The sequence below is a fragment of the Schistocerca americana genome, chromosome 1 (assembly GCF_021461395.2).
Source record: "Schistocerca americana isolate TAMUIC-IGC-003095 chromosome 1, iqSchAmer2.1, whole genome shotgun sequence".
In the NCBI taxonomy this organism is placed as follows: Eukaryota; Metazoa; Arthropoda; class Insecta; order Orthoptera; family Acrididae; genus Schistocerca; species Schistocerca americana.
The window spans coordinates 443,757,882-443,780,911 of NC_060119.1; the positions used below are offsets into that span (position 1 = coordinate 443,757,882).

A 23,030-nucleotide genomic window follows, 5' to 3' on the forward strand; every position below is an offset into this window, starting at 1 on the left:
ACGCCAGTAAAGGAACCTGGAGATGTTGTAATGGAACACAGAAATCGATTGCAATGAAATTAAGACCTCTAATTGCAGCTGAAGGTAGCATCCCTAATACATAAAGCTGCACTAAGAGTTGTCGTCACATTACCCATCAGAAGATGGAAGTACTGTAGGTAAGAAATAATCGTCATTTGGTTTTGAATTTATAACAGTAGCCGAATTTGGAGTCTAAATTATGGTAATTCGGATCTCCAGTACGACTACGTTACCAGTTTCGGATCTTCAGCTTTACAATTCATACAGTCTCCGCCATCTTCGCTTTGCATCACCTCATTTCGCAGATGTATGTATAGGGATCATGGAATACACTGGACGTTAGCATGTCGTAATAAAAATAACTGTATATACAAAACTGCACTGACTGACATTGTTGATGTTCATACCACAGCTGAATACAGACAATGATATGAGACGATACAAAGCGCAGATAGGGGAGATTGGGTGAACTGTAACGTTGAAGATCCGAAGATGGTAACATAGTCTTACCGAAATCGGTCATCTAAATAAATAATTTACTACAGACCTTAGCTGTATGGAATTTTTACGGATTTCGTTACACTAAGATCGCCCCTATCCTGGAAATGTCAGGAATTTATGAATAAATATGTATGGTCAAAAATTGAATTGAAGTTATATCGCACATAAAAAATGAAGATACTGAATATTTTTGAGTTTAATATATGTGCATGTTATGAATGAATATAAAACACTTAACCTTGTGTCTTTGAAACTTAAACTTCTGTCACAAACTATTGAAGAGCCATGCAAATAAGTAGTAGACTTTTCAGTAAAATACATGTACGAGCTTGGTTGTTCAAAGAACTTAGAACTAATTGGTATGGGAAGTAAGCAGCAATTTAAATGCAATCCAAGCAGAAAAACAGCGACGCACCCCTAAGGAATTATCCGAATCGGTAGATGTAATGTACATTTACAAACAAATGATCACAATTTCAGAAAAATTTGATGATTTATTCAAAAGAAAGAGCTTCACAAGTTGATCAAGTCAGTAACGCGTTGGTCTACATCTGGTCCTTCAGTTATTCGGCTTGGGGTTGATTGATAGAGTTGATGGATGTCCTCCAACGGGGTATCCTGCCAAATTCTGTCTAACTGGCGCGTTAAATCGTCAAAACTCCTGAGCTAGTTGAGGGCCCTGTCCATAAAGTTCTAAACGTTCTCAGTTCGGGAGAGATCCGATAACATTCCGGCTCAAGGTAGGGTTTGGTAGCACGCAGACAGGCAGCAGAAAATCTCGCCCTATGTGGGCGGGCATTTGTTGCTGAAAAGTAAGCCCACGATGGGTTGCCATGAAGGGCAACAACGTAGGGTGTAGAGAGTGTCGTCAATATACCTCCGTGCAGTAATAGTGCTCTGAAATGAAATAGTACCCACTGGTTGTCGGGCTCCATATCGGGTGACCATCAGGTTCGTATTCCTGGGGCATCCCCAGCCAAGTCTTAGGCCTGGAATCTCATTGACTGGAGCTTCGAAGTGAGCCCCGGTGACTGGCGAAAACCTGTCTGGAGACGCCTTTGACAGCACTGGAATACCAGCGTGACTGTCGCCCTTCCTTCTGCTCGACTACCAAGAGTGGTGGTCTCGGGTGCCATTCCCCGAACCTCTCTGCCATTGAGAACCTCTGGAGCATCATGGGTAGTGTCTTCCAACCATTTCGGGGTTTTGACAATCTAATGTGCCAATTAAACAGAGTTTGGCACGATATCCCTAAGGAGGACATTAAACAACTCTGTCAGTCAGTGCTAAGCCGAACAACTGCTTCCATCCGTGCCAGGGGCGGACCAATTCGTTATCGACTTGCTCAATTTGTGAAACTCCTTTTCTTGAATAAATCATCCAATTTTCCTGAAACTGCAATAATTTGTTTGTCTGTACATGTGCATCACGTTCATCGATTTCCGCCCCACTTGCATAATTCCTTCATGGCGCGTGGTTTTTTTGGCTTAGAGTGTTCTTTGTGTAGGACGAGATATTTGTTTGTTGTTTCGTACACTCTTCACTAAAAGTAATGTAACATGCCCCATCAGCTGCAAATAATATTGAAGGCAAGAGAACATTTTTATTGTGCCCTTCTGTTCTGACAAAAGTAACTCGCAAAACATGTCTCGTACATTCCTTGCCACCAGTGATATTTGACGCAGTTGTTTAAATTGTTCAATATTATTTTCGTTTAAAATAACATAAAACATCATTGTTGAATTCAGTTTAACTTAAATCAAGGTACCCATAAGATTTTCCACTAGCGATATAGTTGAATGGAATTTGGTGTAAAGTACTCTCAAGCGCGCAGCGATTTTTTTAAAACGCAATCAAATGTAGACTCAGACAACTTCGTGCATTCATGGAATTTATCACAATATGATCGTAAACTCTCATATAACGTATTAAAGTCTCCAAACAATTCTCTCCGTGTCACTAGAATACGCAGAACTTCTTTTACACTGAATAAATCGACGTTCATAAATGTATTTAAGACTCATGATTGAAATCGGCGAGGGAAGTTGAAAATTTGTGCCGGACCAGGATTCGAATCCGGGTCTCATGTTTACTAGGCAGATGCTCTGACCATCAAACCATCCAGAGGTAGTGATCATCGCAACTGTACGACTACCCAAGCGCGCCTTCCATCAGACCCAAATTCTCAACACATCCACACACTACTGAAGTACTGCCCCAGGCCCATTATCCTCATTATTCGCGGCATTTCGCCGATTCCCTTTAGAGTTCGAGCCTGGTGTGAACCTGCACTGAAGTGATCATTCGCCGTCCCACATTGCCACAATCACATCGGATAGTAAACCGTCCGGCTCATGTTTGTCTGCTCTCTGCAGACAGCCACTACACAAAGCCAAACAAGGTATTGATGCTCAGGGCACTAAAGCGTCGACTCGCGTCCTGACATCATCGAGCGCTCTAGCCGCTCCCTGCCATGCTGCACTCACGCTGCAGCCTCGTTGTTTCTCAGAAGGGTGTGCATGGGATTCTGGCAGGGGGTGGACTTACGTCGGACTCTGGCACGTCGACGATGAGAAGGCCGCGGAGCGCCTCCGGCTCGTGGCAGCGGATGCCGTCCACGTCGAGCCTAGGTGTGATGTCGGGCGCAGGGGTGGGCGGCGGCGGCTGCTGGCTGGGCCCCGCCGTGGCGCCGGGGGCGGATGCGGCGGACAGCGTCGTCAGGTTGGCGGCGGACGCCTGCAGCGCCGGCGGCGGCGGCGGCGCGTCGCGCTGCTTACGCGCCAGCAGCCACAGCCAGAGCAGCGAACAGTTGCAGTGCAGCGGGTTGCCGGCCAGCGAGAGCGCGCGCAGCCGGTCCAGCGGGAAGTGCTCGGCCTCGAGCGCGGTGAAGGCGTTGCCGCGCGCCGACACGCGCTCCAGCGCCGGGTTGCCGTGGAACAGCCGCGGCGGCAGCGACGACAGCCGCTCGTTGTCGTCCAGCTCCACCGACTGCAGCTTGATGTTGTCCACGAAAGCCCGCACGTCCACCCTGCACCGGCAGCGCAATTTCTTATCAGTACACAGTAAAGTTCTCCACGCTCGAACAGTAACCACTGATTTTTTTTCCATTTCAATTATTGCACATTTAAAGACTTGTTGCCTAATTTTTAATAACAAGTGGTGTATTTTACAGTTCTTTAGGTAATAACACAGATGGTTCCGTATTACTAGCAAATATTGTTTTCAGGAACAAAAAATAAAATTAATGTCAATGACTTTAAAAATGAACACAATCAGTATCGACCGCAAAACGTATATTATATGGTAACAGGTTTCGGTCAGTTTTTGACCATCTTCAAACTCTCATCCTTTAATTGGCAGATACGGAGAGGGTGTTATAACTTCAAGAAATTCCACGGCTGAGTTAGTGGGGTTACAACACCCACTCCACTCATCGCCATAGTCTACCGTTATGGTGTGAGAATCTTAAGATGATCAAGAACTGACTAAGACCAGTTATCATAAAGGAAATATTTTTGCGGTCTAGAGTGTTTGTGTTCATTTTTACTGTTCTCCACGAGAAAAATGTTCTCAGTAATTAATGACAATGAGTTACTATGTGGGAAACACCGACTAGAAGGAGGGACAGGATGACAGAACATGTGCTAACACATCAGCGAGGTACTTCCATGGTACTAGAGCTGTAGAGGCTAAAGACTGTAGAGGACGAGTAGTGATAAAAAAGAAACATCTGCAATTTTGTTTTGGAAAAATTAGACATTAATTTTATTATTACTGAAGCTCTATGTTGTCAAATCGTCGCCAAGGGGTTTGTTTATATACTACAGTAGAAATTACTGAGGTGTTTGATGACCTGTGCGGTTACGTAATCTCAAAAGTTGCGTCCCATAAAACATGCCACCGTCTTCTCCTTTAATCCGAAATTCAGGAAGATATATACCAGTCGGCTCCCGCCGACTCCTCCTCACGCTCCCTCCCCCCCCCCCCCCCCCCCCTCTTACCCAAATTTAAAATTTCTGTGGCGCCCTCAGTCATTCTGGTGATATTATTTGGGCGTTTTCTTCAGGAACACAATGACGGAATTTCTAGCCCATTCTTGTCGAGGGAGCAAGTGCTACGTCTGCAATGAATAAGCTTCCTCGAGTTTTACTTTCCGTTAGCATGAAGGCCTGAGACGTTCATACGAGTACTTGGCCCGTAGTCACACTCGAACTGAAATGGACCAAAATTTTCGTTGCCTAAGTCACCCTGTAGGGATTTAGGGAATTTGAGGAAGAATCAAATCTGGACGGTCCTATGAAGATTTGAAGGCTTCTATCGCTCTTACACTTCCCGCTGAGAAAACCCGTGTCAGTTCAGTGTGCCAGCACATCTCTTTTAAGACAGGTTATAAAAGCAGGTAGCTAAGACATTAGTTTCATACGCGGAAAGAAGTTGTGGAAATAATCTACTGGAAAACTCTAAGGTGCGGCGTTTACCTGCGTAGTTGTCGGAGCCGGCTGAGACGCAGCTGCCGCAGCTCGAAGAGACTCTGGAAGGAGACGGCCTCGATGGTGTCGAAAGTGTTGCCGCTCAGGTCGAGGTCCACGAGATCCGCCAGCTTCGACAGCTGCGACGTCGGCACCGACGTCAAGTTGTTGTCGCTCACGTCCAGGCTCTGCAATATAAGAAGGCGGCGAGCCGCTGTGAAACGAGGGCCGGCGCCTGTGTGTAAGCGTACCGTGTCTTCTCAGGCTTAGTTCTTTGTTAACCCGGCAGACGGTTGTTGAGCAATGTAGTGTCGACAACATACATTTCAGTTGAGAGCAGATGCGTTTTCGTACGCTTGGGTCGGGTGGAAGCAATTAGAATTTTGAGTTCGTCGCTTGGAACAGTAATGGATACGAACAGTAATCGATGCATACTAAGAGTAATGCAGTGTAACGCCATTAATGCAAGAATTAGTAATATGTGCTAGGAGATTGTGTTAAGAAAGTTTTATTCTGATTAAAAATGGATAACTGAATAAAGTTAACCACCGCATATGAATAATAATTATCATACAATGTATTAAAGTTTCGTAGTTTCCGTGGGGATAATGCAGACTGACGCTAACCATCTGCATCTTCATCTGTACTCTACTAGCCACCTACTACGCAAGGTTGTATTTTAACCACAGTAACGAGTGCGAACTTCAACCGTTACCTGTAAAAATGCTTGTTAAGTAAACAGAGATTTATTTATGCATTCTGATCGTTCTGAGTTACGAACATTGAGCATTCTCGTACTATTGACAGTCTCAACTGAATTTAATAACAGCCAAGCTGTATTTAAATCGGAACAGCACTAGACGGTTAGTAGACTGTCTCAGCTCTTAAACGTCGCCTGTTTACCTGTTTGTGAACTCTGCACCTCGGTTGCATTAATTTTACTAGCCTTTAACTAAATTTGGATCCTCAGGGAGTCACACCTAGTGATACGTGGCTGGCGACCACGGGGCCCCGAGCTGAGTCCTGGCATTGCTTCCACTTACTTATGCCAGGCTCCTCACTTTTATCTCTCCTGTCTGGCCACCCTCGGCCAGCTCTTGTTCTTTTCCGACCCTGACGCTATTAGGTTTCGAGGGCTAGGGGTCTCTCATTTTCCAACCTATACTTCAGTGTCCGGAGGTAAAATAGTCCCCCATTCGGATCTCCAGGGGGGACAACTTGAAAGGAGACAAAAAATCAAAACGAGAATTGGTACCTGGAATGTCAGTACTCTGCTACAAGCAGGAAAACTAGAAAACCTTAAAAGAGAGATGGAAAAGAATCATGTAATAGAGAGAATAATGGACGAAAATAAGAAATGCTGCAAAATAGTAATGGGAGACTGGAACGCCATTGTGGGAGAAGGGAAAGAGGGAAACATAGTAGGCAGTCATGGTCTTGGAAAGAGAAATAACAAAGGTGAATGGTTAATTGACTTCTGCAGGGAAAGGCAGCTGATAGCGGCAAACACATGGATTAAGAACCACAAGAGGAGGCTCTACACTTGGAAATCACCAGGGGATAAATACAGATACCAAATCGATTTTATACTGGTAGAAGAAAGATACAGGAATGGAATCAAGAAGGTGCACACATTACCAGGTGCAGATATTAATAGTGACCACAACTTACTTATGGCAGAAATAGAAATAAAAATGAAAAAACTGAAGAAGGTGACCATGGTGAAGAAGTGGGGTTTAGAGAAGATAAGATCCAACAAAGAACAAATTACAGAAATGCTTCCAGAATGAGATTTTCACTCTGCAGCGGAGTGTGCGCTGATATGAAACTTCCTGGCAGATTAAAACTGTGTGCCCGACCGAGACTCGAACTCGGGACCTTTGCCTTTCGCGGGCAAGTGCTCTACCATCTGAGCTACCGAAGCACGACTCACGCCCGGTACTCACAGCTTTACTTCTGCCAGTACCTCGTCTCCTACCTTCCGGGCGTGAGTCGTGCTTCGGTAGCTCAGATGGTAGAGCACTTGCCCGCGAAAGGCAAAGGTCCCGAGTTCGAGTCTCGGTCGGGCACACAGTTTTAATCTGCCAGGAAGTTTCATACAGAAATGCTGTCTCGGGACTTTCTAAACACATTACAATACAAAGAAGCACCTGATAATGCCAACGAGTACTGGAATATGCTGAAAGAAGGAATCATTAAGGCAGGACAGCAAAATATAGGATATGTAAAAGGGAAAAGGTCAAAAAAACCATGGGTCACCCAAGAAATTATTTCCAAGATGGAGGAGAGAAGAAAATTGAAAAACAAGATCACTGAAGATGCAAGAATGATATACCGAAGGTTAAATAATGAACTGCGAAGAGAAACAGAGCAGGCTAGGAAAAACTGGCTAAAAGAGGAATGCGATGAAATTGAAGAACTGGACAGGAAGGGAAGATACGTCTTACTATACAACAGAGTAAAGACTATGACATGGGAACACAACAGAGCAGGAAGTGCTACTATGGAAATTTTGAGTAAAGACGAAGAGGTAGTCTACAAAGATCGTGACGATGCCCTCCAGAGATGGGAAGAATATATAAAAGAGCTATAGACACAAATAGCAAACCAGAAACTCTGGAACTTGAATCACACAACAGTGTAAGTGATGGCGAGAAAGGACGGATCATCATAATGGAAGAAGTAAAGTCTGCCATAGCTGCAATGAAAAATGGCAAAGCGGTAGGTACAGATACAATAGCGGGAGAAATACTAAAATGCTTGAACCATGATGGAATAAGAGAAATATTGAGGTTATGTAATAAAATATATGACAGTGGTGAATGGCCTGAGGACTTTCTGACAACAGTAATGATTCCATTACCGAAAAAACAAGGAACCAAGAAATGCAGCGAGCACAGGACAATCAGCCTCATTTCACTTCCAGCCAAAGCGATGTTAAGAATAATTAATAAAAGACTTGAAAAAGTAGTGGAGGAGAATCTTGGCGAGGAGCAGTTTGGCTTTAGACGGAATACGGGCACTAGAGATGCAATAGGGCTCCTACGAATCTTGGGAGAAAGTTTTGTTGAAAAAGGAAGAGACCTATATGTGTGCTTCATCGATCTAGAAAAGGCATTTGACAATGTGGTTTGGGACAAGCTGGCGACTATAATGAGGGAAAAGAGAGTGGACTGGAAAACCAGAAGACTAATAAACTCATTATATCTTAATCAAAAAGTTTCAGTTAAAGTGAGAGGAGAAAGTACAAACTGGATCAGACTAGGAAAAGGAGTAAGACAGGGATGCTGTTTATCACCCACTCTTTTCAACCTCTACTTGGAAAATATGATTGACCAATGCTCATTAGATGACAAAGCAGTAGAAACTGGAGGAAGAAGAGTAGGGTGTTTGAGATTTGCTGATGACATGGTCCTTCTAGCCACAGGGGAAAAAGAATTACAGGATTTGGTGGACACCATTGCAACTAACGGAAAAAAATATGGAATGAAAATTAACACAAATACAACAAAAGTATTGGCACTAGGAGGAAATAAGGAAATAAAAATTATGCTGAATGGAGAAACACTAGAACAGGTGCAAAATATTAAGTATCTTGGAAGCAGGATAGACACCGACTGGAAGTTCACCACAGAAATTAAAACAAGGATAGCAATGGCAAAAGAGGCGTTTTATAAGAAAAGGAGAATCTTTTGCAGCGGTCTGGACAGAGAACTCAGAGACTCATAAAATGTCTTGTATGGAGTGTTCTTCTATATGGCGCTGAAACATGGACTATGAGGAAAAAAGACAGAGAAAGGCTGGAGGCTTTTGAGATCTGGACATGGCGGAAGATGGAAAGAATAAGTTGGATGGACAGAGTAAAAAATGAAGAGGTACTGAGAAGAGTGGGAGAGAAAAGACAGTTACTAGACGTAATACAGAGAATAAAAAGAAATTGGATTGGGCATATATTAAGAAAGAATGACGGACTGATAAAAACAGTTTTAGAAGGTTATGTAGAAGGGAAAAGGAAGCGAGGAAGGAAGAGATTCCAGGTACTGGATGACATTATGGACGGCACAAATTACAGCAGCCTTAAGAAGGAAGCAATGGATCGCAGAAAACGGAGAGGCAAAGGACCTGCTAATATAGCAGATAACTGATGATGATGAACTAAATTTGGGTGGATACTGGCCACGAAAAATCGATCAGAACGGCAACTGGAAGATTATAAGCCGTACATTTGACGTAAAGCTGATCACTATTGCACAAAAGATGGCCATAGTTCATAGAGGGATATACAAAAATTCAGACACGAGCCCTCAAATGTAATGTGTACTCAGCTACTGCGCCACAAACAGGTAAACCGATTCTTCAATGTAAAACGAGTTAAGGAATATCAGAGGCTAAATGTTACTACCATTTTACTCAAATTATCGCCCTGTGTAAAGTTCAGTACATCGTTATGGACCGAGCGAGGTGGCGCAGTGGTTCGACACTGGACTCGCATTCGGGAGGACGACGGTTCAATCCCGCGTCCGGCCATCCTGATTTAGGTTTTCCGTGATTTCCCTAAATCACTCCAGGCACATGCCGGGATGGTTCCTCTGAAAGGGCACGGCCGACTTCCTTCCCCATCCTTCCCTAATCCGATGAGACCGATGACCACGCTGTCTGGTCTCCTTCCCCAAAACCAACCAACCAACATCGTTATGAGCGAAATATCTCTATCTTAGGTAATCAGAAGCCGAACTGCCCTGTTCTACGGCAGGTATGTAATGAGAGAGTTATCGCTGCTGTTTTTCAATTATCGGACCACTTTCCAAGTGTCACCACTAACGGGAGAGGGGGGCGGCGGGGGGGGAGGGGGCGGGGAAGGCGATGCCGTAGCGGTGAGAGTGGAGAAACAGGGTGATGTGGCGTTAGGTTTTGGGAAGTGGGGGAGGTGCGAGCGGTGGACTGGGAGAGAGTGTGTGCACGAACCTGGAGGGACTGGACGCCGTCGAAGGCGGCGCGGTCGATGGAGGAGAGCACGTTGCGGCGCAGCGAGAGCGCGCGCAGGTCTCTTAGCGCGGGCAGCGCGCCCTCGGCGACGGCCTCGATGAGGTTGTCTGCGAGCCCGAGGCGCTGCAGCGCGGGCAGGCGGCGCAGCGCGGCGGCCGGCACGTCCAGCAGCTGGTTGTCGTCGAGCAGCAGCTCGCGCAGCTGGGGCAGGCGCTCGAGCGCGCGCTCGCCCACCGCCGACACGCGGTTGCCCGTCAGGTTGAGCGCGCGCAGGTCGCCCAGCTCGGACAGCGCCGCGCCCTCCAGCGACGACAGCTGGTTGTAGCTCAGGTCCAGCACCTGCACCGACTTCAGGCCCTTGAACGTGTCCTTGCTCAGCGACGAGATGTCGTTGCGGCTGAAGTTCAGCGTCACCTGCGCACACAAAAGCAGCCTCGTGTAAAGGCTCGGCACCTCGTAATCAATACAACTCTGTTGAGAAACCTTGAGACGCCGGTATACAGTAAGTGCTGATACAGACTTATTACTACGTGAGCCCATTTACTAACGATAAGCACATATCATTCAGCCACAGCAGCAAAAACACAGCTTAAAATAATTATATCTAAAGGCTGTTATTGAAGACAAATACACTAGTGGCGATTAAAATTGCTACACCACGAGGATGACGTGCTACAGCCGCGAAATTTAACCGACAGGAAGAAGATGCTGTGATATGCAAATTATTAGCTTTTCAGAGCATTCACACAAGATTGGCGCCGGTGGTGACACCTACAACGTGCTGACATGAGTAAAGTTTCCAACTGATTTCTCATACACAAACAGCAGTTGACCGGCGTTGCCTGGTGAAACGTTGTTGTGATGCCTCGTGTAAGGAGGAGAAATGCGTACCGTCACGTCTCCGACTTTGATAAAGGTCGGATTGTAGCCTATCGCGATATCGGCTTATCGTATCGCGACATTGCTGCTCGAGTTGGTCGAGATCCAATGACTGCTAGCAGAATATGGAATCGGTGGGTTCAGGAGGGTAATACGGAACTACGTGCAGGATCCCAACGGCCTCGTATCACCAGCAGTCCTGATGACAGGCATCATATCCGCAAGGCAGTAACGGATCGTGCAGCCACGTCTCGATTTCAGAGTCAGCATATGGGGACGTTTGCAAGACAACAACCATCAGCACGAACAGTTCGACGACGTTTGCAGCAGCATGGACTATCAGCTCGAAGACAATGGCTGCGGTTACCCTTGACGCTGCATCACAGACGGGAGCGTCTGCGATGGTGTACTCAACGACGAACCTGGGTGCACGAACGGCAAAACGCCATTTTTTCGGATGAATCCAGGTTCTGCTTACAGCATCATGATGGTCGCATCCGTGTTTGGCGACATCGCGGTGAACGCACATTGGAAGCGTGTATTCGTCATCGCCATACTGGCGTATCACCCGGAGTGATGGAAGGGGTGCCATTGGTTACACGTCTCGGTCACCTCTTGTTCGCATTGACGGCACTTTGAACAGTGGACGTTACATTTCAGATCTGTTACGACCCGTAGCTCTACCCTTCGTTCGATCCCTGCGAAACCCTACATTTCAGCAGGATAATGCACAACCGCATTTTGCAGGTCCTGTACGGGCCTTTCTGGATACAGAAAATGTTCGACTGCTGCCCCGTCCAGCACATTCTCCAGATCTCTCACCAATTGAAAACGTCTCGTCAATGGTAGCCGAGCAACTGTCTCGTCACAGTACGCCAGTCACTACTGTTGATGAACTGTGGTATCGTGTTGAAGCTGCATGGGCAGCTGTACCTGTGCACGCCATCCAAGCTCTGTTTGACTGAATGCTCAGGTGTATCAGCGCCGTTATTACGGCCAGAGGTGGTTGTTCTGGGTACTGATTTCTTAGGATCTATGCACCCAAACTGCGTGAAAATGTAATGACATGTTAGTTCTAGTATAATATATTTGTCCAATGAATACCCGTTTATCACCTGCATTTCTTCTTGGTGTAGCAATTTTAATGGCCAGTAGTGTAGTATACCGTGCTTAATCACTCATTAACCCAGCATTAGCGGATAAGGTCATATTAGTCGGGTTACATAATTTAGTGTCGATATGGCAAAATCAAAGCCATCCCAAATAGGAAAAGTCATCCCATGTTAGAATTTGCGATATTAATTGGTAACTTCTACCTCAGACAGGCACGAAGTTTACAATTTGAAATTCCTTAAACACCAAGCTGCGTTACCAAAATGCCATGAGCGAAATAGATGGCGCGTGTAAGAACACAACAACAGCCGGGGCTGCCTAGCACAGTGGCCTCCATTCAAGAACATTTGACATCAATTACAGGCCAGTAAAATAATCCAATTAGCTAATAAAAAAGTCATTCCCAAGGCATATCAGAGCAAAAGTTCCAGTACACAACTTGGAAGTCTTACGGAAACAAAATTTAATAGACTTTAATGTCAAATCTCTCTTTAACCACGGGTAAGCCACTGCAGTGTATCACCACGGAGACGAAAATAACCGCAGCGTAAACACCTGTCTGTTGTGTTGAGCACACCTCTGGCAGCCCGCTACCTCAGTCGTAAGCTCCACTGATATGCTTAACGATGGATACAAGGTTCCTTCAGGCCGCGGACAGCGCTTTTCCCCTATTGCACCGATAGACCGGATGCCGCCAGATAACTTGTTTTTGATTCCGCTCCACATGCCTTATTGCCACGACCAAAGAGAACCAAACCCCTTGTTCGTGACGGCTCCCTCCAAAGGGAGCCACTCGTTTCAAAGACCAGCGGTGAAAGATCAGAGGCGACTACCAAAATAGATAAACCGCCACGGCTCACACTGTTTCAAGATACGCGTAAGCTTTCCTTATTGCAAGACATTCGAACTCAGAAATAAAGGGGTACCCGTGCAGAAACATAACCGATATGTACGGAAGACATATCTCGAAGACGGCGTTCCTCGTTCTGGACACACTTTCAGAGTCACTACGCTAACATATTTATTACAAATGAAACTATATGGTTCCAAATACCTATTGAAGTCTCACACATCTAGGATTCACATATGCAGACTCATGCGACGAAAGAAAATTGGTACTGAGGCCGGCATTGGAACCCGAATCTCTGGCTCACTAGGTACTTGCGCTATCGACTACGCCACCCTGCCACGGTGGCTTTGAACAACTGCGGGGCCCACCCCAGTTGGCCCACTTCTCAACCCCAACACTAAATGGGCTGCGCTGTCAATGGGAATTTGGGTTGAGGAGGCGGCATGCTGGGGTAGTCCCTGCAGTCGTGCAAAGCTACTGTGCCAGGTTGGCGTAGCTGTTACCACATCTGAATAGTGAGGAGGAGAAACGGGTTCGAATTCCAGCCTTAGTACAAATTTTCATTCGTCACTTCATTCTACATATAGAGGGTGAACGTTAATAAAACCGACAATCTGCAGTGATGGATTCCTCACTGGAAATGGAGCAAAAAAGATCCTATGAACATATATCCGGAAAGGGTCGGTGTGCACGCAACGACTAAATGACCCGCGGCAGAATCTTCCCATAGAGGGATTACCGCTGCTGATAATCCCTGCACTCGTTGCCGGCGCTAGGGATAGTAGCGGTTGTCATGCAGGACACGCAGAATCGTATTTTGGCTTACACGATGTTGGCGGGCCACTTGCCTGGAGTTTATACTTGCGTTTGTCTCATTATTGTAGAACCTGGTCCTCCAAATCTGGTGTACGCACCAACATAGCTGCAATTTACTGATGATTATTTTCTGCTTACTTGTGTCAACAGTCCTGCAGTTTTTTTTAGAAAGAACAATCTTATTAAATAAAAAGTCTTCTTAAATAAAGGGAGCCCCATAAAGAACGACTTTCTGAAATGCCTGCAACTTCTGTTCTGTGGACAACATCACCATGTGAGTGATAATGTTGGCTTAAGTACGGTGAAATATTTTCGACGACGTCCACAACAATTGGATTTCTCATAACCAGCATGCAGCGAATTTTAAAAGTAGATCTTCACCTTTCACTTACAAAATTCAGTTGACACAAGAGCTGAAGCCAAACCATCACAAAAAGTGGCAAGCATTTTCCCACTGGATGTTTGACAAACAAAGAGCGGGAAGCGAAAATACAGGGTTATTACAAATGATTGAAGCGATTTCACAGCTCTACAATAACTTTATTATTTGAGATATTTTCACAATGCTTTGCACACACATACAAAAACTCAAAAAGATTTTTTAGGCATTCACAAATGTTCGATATGTGCCCCTTTAGTGATTCGGCAGACATCAAGCCGATAATAAAATTCCTCCCACACTCGGCGCAGCAAGTCCTCATCAATGAGTTCGAAAGCATTGTTGACGCGAGCTCGCAGTTCTGGCACGTTTCTTGGTAGAGGAGGTTTAAACAATCTTTCACATCACTATGCGTGAAACTTGCCCGCACGCGTTCAACCGTTTCTTCGCTCACTGCAGGCCGACCCGTTGATTTCCCCTTACAGAGGCATCCAGAAGCTTTAAACTGCGCATACCATCGCCGAATGGAGTTAGCAGTTGGTGGATCTTTGTTGAACTTCGTCCTGAAGTGTCGTTGCACTGTTATGACTGACTGATGTGAGTGCATTTCAAGCACGACATACGCTTTCTCGGCTCCTGTCGCCATTTTGTCTCACTGCGCTCTCGAGCGCTAAACGGCAGAAACCTGAAGTGCGGCTTCAGCCGAACAAAACTTTATGAGTTTTTCTACGTATCTCTAGTGTGTCGTGACCATATGTCAATGAATGGAGTTACAGTGAATTTATGAAATCGCTTCAATCATTTGTAATAGCCCTGTAAATAGTGTTCACTGATCAGGTGCACTTTCTACTGTATGGCTTCTTAGCAAACAAATTGCAGGATCTGTGGCACAGTAAACCCTCTAGTAAGTTTGGAGAAACCTTTACAACGAACGACTGTGTGACGGGGAATTTGAGCTGAGGGCGAAAATGGGCCGTACTTCTTCCAAGATGGCGCCGGAAACGCATTAACTGTGTACGGCAAACGCTACCGCAGTATGTTAGGAGTGCATTGTGGTCTGAGATGGATCGTAGGAATGCTGGACAGTTATGATCTGAACAAGATGGTGCAGTCTGTCACTTACCGATTGCAACAATAGACTTGTTACAAGAGAAATTTCCTACCTGTGCGATTCCTCGCAGTGGTGACATGAATTAGCGAGCAAGATCTTGCGATATGACACTATGTGGTTTTTTTCATGGGGGTATTTGAAATGTCGTATGTACATCAAGAAATCATCATTTTTAATTAGATTACATGTTTCGATAACCCAGGATCATCTTCAGATCTAAGTAGTTGCGTCAGCAACCCGTTTTATCTTCTCAGAATTACATACTCAGCAACCCGCCTTATCTGCTCAGAACCATGTGTCAGAGGACTGATGATGATGATGATTGGTTTGTGGGGCGCTCAAATGCGGGGTCATCAGCGCCCATACGAAGTCCCAATTTTTACACAGCCCAATTTTTGTACACAGTCTAGTCTAACCACTGTCACTAATGATGACGATTATGATGAAATGATGAGGACAACACAAATACCCAGCCCCGGGTTGCATAAATCCCCAACCCGGACGGGAATCGAACACATTACAATAGAGAATACCGTGTTCTAATGTACTTGAGCCAAGTTTTTGTTCGTTTAGAGTATTTTATCACGGATGCATTTCATTTCCTGTGCTGTTGCTATGTTGTGAGTAAATCGGCGTTTTTGATCGACGTTTCAAAGGCTTGTGCTCAAATGGTATTCCTGTTTGACAAAATTTGTTTTCTTTGTTGTTATATGTCTTTGTTCGAAATATTTTGGTGAGGATAATTTTGTATACTTTTCGCGTTTTGTTATGATTAGATACTAATGAATTTCAGACGTACAACCAATCTAAATAACTTGACTGCATTCAATAACTGATCGTTTGAGTGAAAAACAGCAATAATGGTTATTTTTTACACACGTAAGTGGTGGCGAAGCTCATGATACTTCAAGTTTCAAAGCAGTGTACTGTTACTATAACACGGTCTGTTCATTGTTTCACCAACTGTATGTTTCAATGGAAATTTCAATATTAGTCGTGTAGTATTTTACACATTGTTTGAGAGCTAGCTGTTTGTCTGCACTATCACTGCACTATGCTGCTCGGCCTCTCAAGGGAGGTTCTCTGAAAACTCCTAAGTGCTTCCGAACCCAATTTTAATAAAAGTGTTCTTCCAAAAATCATTACTTTTGGAATGGGAGGTTTGGACCGCGACTGTTTTATTATCGCAATTCCGAAATCAACTACTCTACCAACGAAATGTGAGGGACATTTAATAGATAATGCACAAGTTGGTATTACTGTGGATTGTTTGTTGCAATAACAATCAAAGTTACATCAGATGTTGTTGGGAGCTTGAGGAAGAAGCACATGTTTTAATTTTTTTGCTGTGCACTCTTAACATAAAACTGCCGAGAGGTAGAAACGGACCCTGTAGGAGTCAGGTAATGTGACTGTCGTAGACCAGAGGTAGTACATCGAGATCAATACTTCACGCGGCAAAAACCCGACGGAAATGCACAGTGCAGTCTAAGATATTTAATAGTGGATCGTAGTACAGTTTCACACTAGGTTCATCGTTTTAGTGGTGGACGTATGAGCACAGACGATAATACGAGATCCGCAAGGCCAAAAACGGCAACAGATGAAAGAAGAGTGAAACTTGTAGCATTTGCTCTTGAAGAAGATTGCAGTGCGGTTTGTGAGGATCGCAGTGCGAATTTTGAGAAACTCCCCGAAGCCATGGGAACTCACCCGACATCAGTATTCGGTATTCTCACAAGTGATTTGAAGAAGAAAAATGTTCTGCGAGATGGGTCCCACACTGTTTGGTTGCTAAAGAGAAGTAGAAACGCCTAGACTTTACAACGTTGCTCAAACAACGATTCGATCGTGAAGGTAAAGGATTATAGTGCCGAATTGCCGCTATTAATGAAAACTGGATTAGAGACTTTGAACCGGAGTTGAAATCACAGTCCAATGAGTGGAGAGCTTCAGATCCTCCACGCCCAAAAGAAATTTTGACTCGCTCAAAGCACAAAAAAAAAAAAAAAAAAAAAAAAAAAAATTCAAATGCGTGTGAAATCTTATGGGACTTAACTACTAAGGTCATCTTACACATTACTTAACCTAAATTATCCTAAGGACAAACACACACACCCATGCCCGAGGGAGGACTCGAACCTCCGCCGGGACCAGCCGCACAGTCCATGACTGCAACGCCGCAGACCGCTCAGCTAATCCCGCGTGGCTCAAAGCTCAAGCAAATGATGATTTTTGCTTATAATCATCAAGGAATCATCATGACAGATAGAGTCCCGTTTGGAACAAGTATCACAGCAGAGTATTGTCGTAACGTGACGTAAAACCTGGGCAGAAAAATGCACAAAGCGCCACCTCTACTGCTCGACGCTAGGCCGCTCATTCTCCACGACAATGTTCGCCCGCATATCAGCAATGTTGTAGCCCAAAAACTGCGCAGATACGGCTGGGAAGTATTGCCTCATTCTCCTTGCAGCCCGGACGTGAGTCCACCAGACTTAGACTTCTTCCTGAAGTTGACAAACCGTATGCGTGAACTTCGTTATCTTTCTCCGGAAGAGCTTTCTACCACCGGTACCCGAGCCATTCGACAGACGAACAGACGGGGTGTCCTGGATGGAATAATGGAGCTTCCAAGACTTTAGTATTCAGTCATAGAGAAGTGGGGAAACTATATTGTAGCGATGTAAAGAAATAGTGAAAAAATATTGTAAGATGGCAAGAACTATGCCCCTTACATGAAGTCATTAAAGATCACCTAACTCACGTTGATCGAACAGTAGGGCTGAACAAAAATGACTGACAAGGCACAATGCATCTTGTAGAGGATATAGTATGGACGTATTGGAATAATTAATGTCGGGTGATGGTTTTAAAGTAATTCACACGACATGAAAACTTTATGGAACCGTGTCGGTTTACTGGAGGCTAGTTTACCACAGGGAAGTACTCAAAATTGACCGTGGCCGACGGGGGAACGGCTAAGGGAAGCGACAATAGGCAGCTTAGGGCGGCTCAAGCTCTGAGAAAGCGGTAACGGTGCGCGGCCTCCAGCCGCCTTAAGATGAGTGACAGTGAGTGGGTGGTTGACCCCGACTCCATGCTGGTGTACCGGGATACAGACGGAGAACTTGTACGCCTGTTGATAAATGTCTGTCGTTCGGTTTTCTGTGAAACATGCGTGAAAGCCGCGCAAAGCTACGGTGGAGCGGTCAGCAGAGGTCAAAATATGCGTCTTCGTGACTATAGCAACTTCACGCTGAATTCACGGTCCGCAGAGCCTGAAGTAAATCAGGTGAAGAGCGACAGAATGAAATATGCGGGCCTCCGATGGGAACGTAGGACCAAGGAATTTGAATTACTCTCCTGGGCGTCAGAATTCCGGAAAAATTGGTGTTTGTGCAGACGCTAACCTTGATGGGTGGCCTGGGAGGAGCGAAATAGCAGAAGTTGAAAGGAAGGGAAATTTTGTGGGAATTTGTTCACTTTCCAGAGGAGGCATTGGCTGGCGCTGGGAAGCGACGCATAATTAAAGAGACTTGCGCTGCAATTGGCATAAGTGATTTTGCTGGAGGGGAAACCGAGGCGAAGAGCAGACTGTGAGAAGTTTCCGTAGAGGTCTTCCGTTCCCAGCTTGCCTAGAGTGCGGACGTGGCGTTCTTTACTCAGCTTGCCTGAGAAAGAGTGAGCATCTCTGCAGTTTAGGACTTAGCAAATGGAACGATTGAGCTTGGAGATAGGAAGTTTTGGTTCAGCTATGTACTGAGCAAGATAGCTAGGAGTGAATAGACGAGCGCAGCCTTGCAGCACCACGAGGTCGGCCGACGTCCACACAACGACGCCGCTCCGCCACGCTGTATTCGGTGATATTGCGCCCGCTCCGGCCACTGATTAATTTGTTGGATCATGTCGGCAAAGTTTCCACGAGGGTTTCATGGGCCGTGTATTGTAGAATTCTTCTCGCACTTCGCATTACGCCTGGGTCAGTCGATAGGAATTACTTTTGAGTTATCGCGCTTTACTCCACGCAAACGCAATTTATTACCACTGCCTGATAGGAGAGTCTTGTAATGAGATGATTGAAGGTCGGGAGTTAAAATAAATTTGTGCTAATCGATTGCATCTGTTTTCAATCAAGTAGTTGAAATCCCAAGTCACTTTCTTAATTAATTTTATGTTCAACATTTGCATCTGGTGGTAAATAGATGAATATAACATCAATGTGCACCCCTTTATAATTAAAAGTGATCAATTCTGAATAAATTAATGTCAACACTGCCACCGCAGTTCAATCAGGAGTCACAGGGCCATATTACTTTTTTGCGTTATCCGATATTGCGGCAGTTTTGCACTCTCTGTTGATCTGTTAGTCAATTAGTTGGGGTGAACACACGCCAAAACCAGCGAAGTGACGGGTGGGGTGTTACAATATTTAAAAAAAATAAACGTGTAAGTAAAAAAAATAGCTTGCGAGATTTATAAAATGTCCTTCGTATCATTGTAAAGCACAACTCAGAAAAAAACACAGCCGGTAGCACAGCTACTCACCAGCTTGGTCTGCAGTTTGAAGTTGTGCGTTCCGAGCGACGATATCCTGTTACGGGACAGGTCGAGATGGCGCAGGTTGGAGTAGAGGTCGAGTGTGAAGTGGACGTTGCTGATGCGGTTGCCCTGCAGGTTGATGCGCTTGACGTCGGGGTTCAGCTGGATGGGCACGACCTCGAGGTTGGCGTCGGTGCAGGAGGCCTCGAGAGTCTCGTCGTCGCACTGGCACTTGGACGGGCAGATGGCGGCCGCCGCAGAGTCCGCCGCCAGCAGCGCCAGCGCCAGCGCCGCCCCCAGCACCGCCAGGGGCCGCCACCGACAGCTCGCCGTCCGCCACCCCGCTGTCCGCCTCTGCCGCGGCGGGGGCGGCTGGCCGCTACCTGCACTCACCGCCATTCTCACGTCATGCTGGAAGCCCCTTTTGTACGAGCGGTTTCCTTATGCAATACCAAGCGACTCTAGGGCAGCGCCCCTGGCTTTGTATTCCTCCACTGTTTCGCCTGTTAGACGTGGTCGTTTTTGTTTACATATCAGCGCCAAAAATGTGCGTCGTGTGAGCTGACATTTGTTTAGTTTGGCACCTGGACGGTGAAAGCGACGTCACGAAAAAACCGTAATACGGTAATAAAATGTACCAGGTGTACCGGTAAGAAATGAGCGTATTTTTGTGAAAATGAAACACTAATTTTGAATTGAAAAGTAAAGACATTTTATTCAAAGTACTGACCATTGCTTTCTATCCATTCTGACCAGCTTTCTGGCAATTTGTGGACACCACGCCAATAGAAATGTTCGTCTTTTGAAGCAAACCAATCAGACACCCAGTGTTCGACTTCTTCATAGGAATCGAAGTGTTCCTCAGCCAACGCGTGTCCCATTGATGAAAACAAATGGTAGTCGGAAGGGGCCAAGTCTGGTGAATACCGCGGGTGGGGTAGCAGCTCCCAGCCAAGTGTTTTGATTGTATCCTGAACCAGTTTTGCTTTGTGTGCAGGTGCATTGTCGTCTAAAAAAATTATTTTGCCATGTCTTCTGGCCCATTCTGGTCTTTATCCGATCAATGCATAGTTCAAATTGACCGTTTATTGTCTGTAGCGATTAGTATTCACAGTTTCACCGGATTTAGAAGCTCATGATACACCACACCTTTCTGATCCCACCAAACACAGAGCACTGTCTTCTTGCCGAATCGATCTGGTTTTGCAGTCGGTGTTGATGGTTGTCCCGGATTAACCCATGGTTTTTCCCGTTTAGGATTCTCAAAATAAATCCATTTTTCATCGCCAGTAACAATTCGATGCAAAATTGATTTTCTTTCATGTCTTTGAAGCAAAATTTGACAAATGGTTTTTCGGTTTTCCATCTGTCTTTCATTCAATTCATGTGACACCCATTTACCACACTTTTGGATCTTTCTCATAGCTTTCAAACGGTCAGACATTATTTGTTGTGCAACATATAGCGTTGCTGCCATTTGATTCTGACTCAAAGTATCATCTTCACCCAATGTTGCTCGCAATTCGGCGTCTTCAAACTTTTCTGGTGGTATTCCACGTTCTTCATTTCTTACATGAAAATCATTATTTCTGAACCGTTGAAACCATCTTTTGCGTGCTGCTTCTGATAGAGCATGCTCACCATACGCCTCGACAAGCATTCGATGCGACTCTGCAGCACCTTTTTTAAAATGAAAACAAAAAATTAATGCTTTCTGCAAATCGTCACTTTCTGGTACAAAATTCGACATTGTTAACACGATGAAAGCATATGATGTTGTTTGTTCCATGACTTGATGTATACTAAATATCTTTGACAGATGTCATACCAACCAAACTAAAAAAATTAAGGCTCGTTCACAACAAATGTTCCCTATCGACACATTTGTATCTTAAAGCTCATTGCATACCGGTACACCTGGTAGGAACCGGCAATGTGCGCTACTTGTACCTGACTGCCGCAGTGCGCGAGTCTCGGGCGGTGTAAATGAGAAGAGCTCACCCCCAGCTAGTGCCAGAGATACATTGAAACGCCAAAGAATCTGGCATAGGCATGCGTATTCAAATACAGAGATACGTAAACAGGCGGAATACGGCGCTGCGATCGACAACGCTTATATAAGACAAGTGTCTGACGTAGTTGTTAAATCGGTTACTGTTGCTACATTGGCACGTTATCAAGATTTAAGTGAGTCTGGACGTGGCGTCTTGTCTGCGAACGAACGATGGAACACAGCATCTCCGAGATAGCGATTAATTGGGGATTTTCCCGTACGACCATTTCATGAGTGTACCATGAATATCAGGAATCTGGTAAAATATCAAATCTTCGAGATCGCTGCGACCGGAAAAAAAAAAATCCTGCAAGAATGGGACCAGCGACGACTGAAGAGAATCGTTCAATGTCCCAAGAGTGCATGCCTTCCGCACATTGCTGCAGATTTTAATGCTGGGCCATCAACAAGTGTCAGCGTGCGAAACATTCAACGAAACATCACCGATATAGGCTTTCTGAGCCATAGGCCCACTCGTGTAACCTTGATGACTGCACGACACAAAGCTTTACGCCTCAACTGGGCCCGTCAACATCGCCATTGGGCTGTTGATGGCTGGAAATATGTTGCCTGGTCGGACGAATCTCGTTTCAAATTGTATCGAGCGGATGAACGTGTACGGGTATGAAGACAACCTCATGAATCCACGGACCCTGCATGTCAGCAGGAGACTGCTCAAGCTGGTGGAGGCTCTGTAATCGTGCTGGGCGTGTGCAGTTGGAGTTATATGGGACCCCTAGATATGTGTAGATAGTACTCTGACAGGTGACACGTATGTAAGCATCCTGTCTGACCGCGTGCGTCCATTCATGTACGTTGTGCATTCCGACGGACTTGGACAATTCCAGCAGGACAATGCGATACCCCACATGCCCAGAATTGCTACAGAATGGCTCCAGGGACACTTTTCTGAGTTTAAACACTTCCGCTGACCACCAAACTCCCCACACGTGAACATTATTGAGCATATCTGGGATGCCTTGCAACGTGCTGTTTAGAAGAGATCTCCACCCCCTCGTGCTCTTACGGATTTATGGACAGCACTCCAGGATTCATGGTGTCAGTTCCCTCCAACTCTACTTCGGATATTAGTCTATGCCACGTCCTGTTGCGGCACTTTTGTCTGTTCACGGATCCCCTACACGATATTGGGTATCTTTGGCTCTTCCACGCAAATACTGGTGGGCCATCGGGATGTCATGTTAGGATTCTACATAGTATCAGAAAGGCACGGACTACGACCTTACTTGTAGAGAGCCACTAATTTGGATGGCTTATGGGAAAGTGGCAGAAATGGCAACACTATTAAA

General features: G+C 45.4%; 1 protein-coding gene across 1 annotated transcript in view; it reads right to left on the bottom strand.

Annotated features, from left to right (window-relative positions):
• LOC124560336 (leucine-rich repeat and immunoglobulin-like domain containing-NOGO receptor-interacting protein 4) overlaps positions 1–23,030 on the bottom strand; it is a 71,659-nt gene that overhangs the window by 41,404 nt on the left and 7,225 nt on the right. The window contains exons 2-5 of the mRNA XM_047130923.1: positions 19,674–20,050; positions 9,957–10,391; positions 5,001–5,179; positions 3,070–3,550 (exon numbers count right to left, since the gene is read on the bottom strand). Of these exons, the coding sequence (XP_046986879.1) occupies positions 3,070–3,550; positions 5,001–5,179; positions 9,957–10,391; positions 19,674–20,050 (1,472 nt within the window). The remainder of the gene's footprint in view (positions 1–3,069; positions 3,551–5,000; positions 5,180–9,956; positions 10,392–19,673; positions 20,051–23,030) is intronic.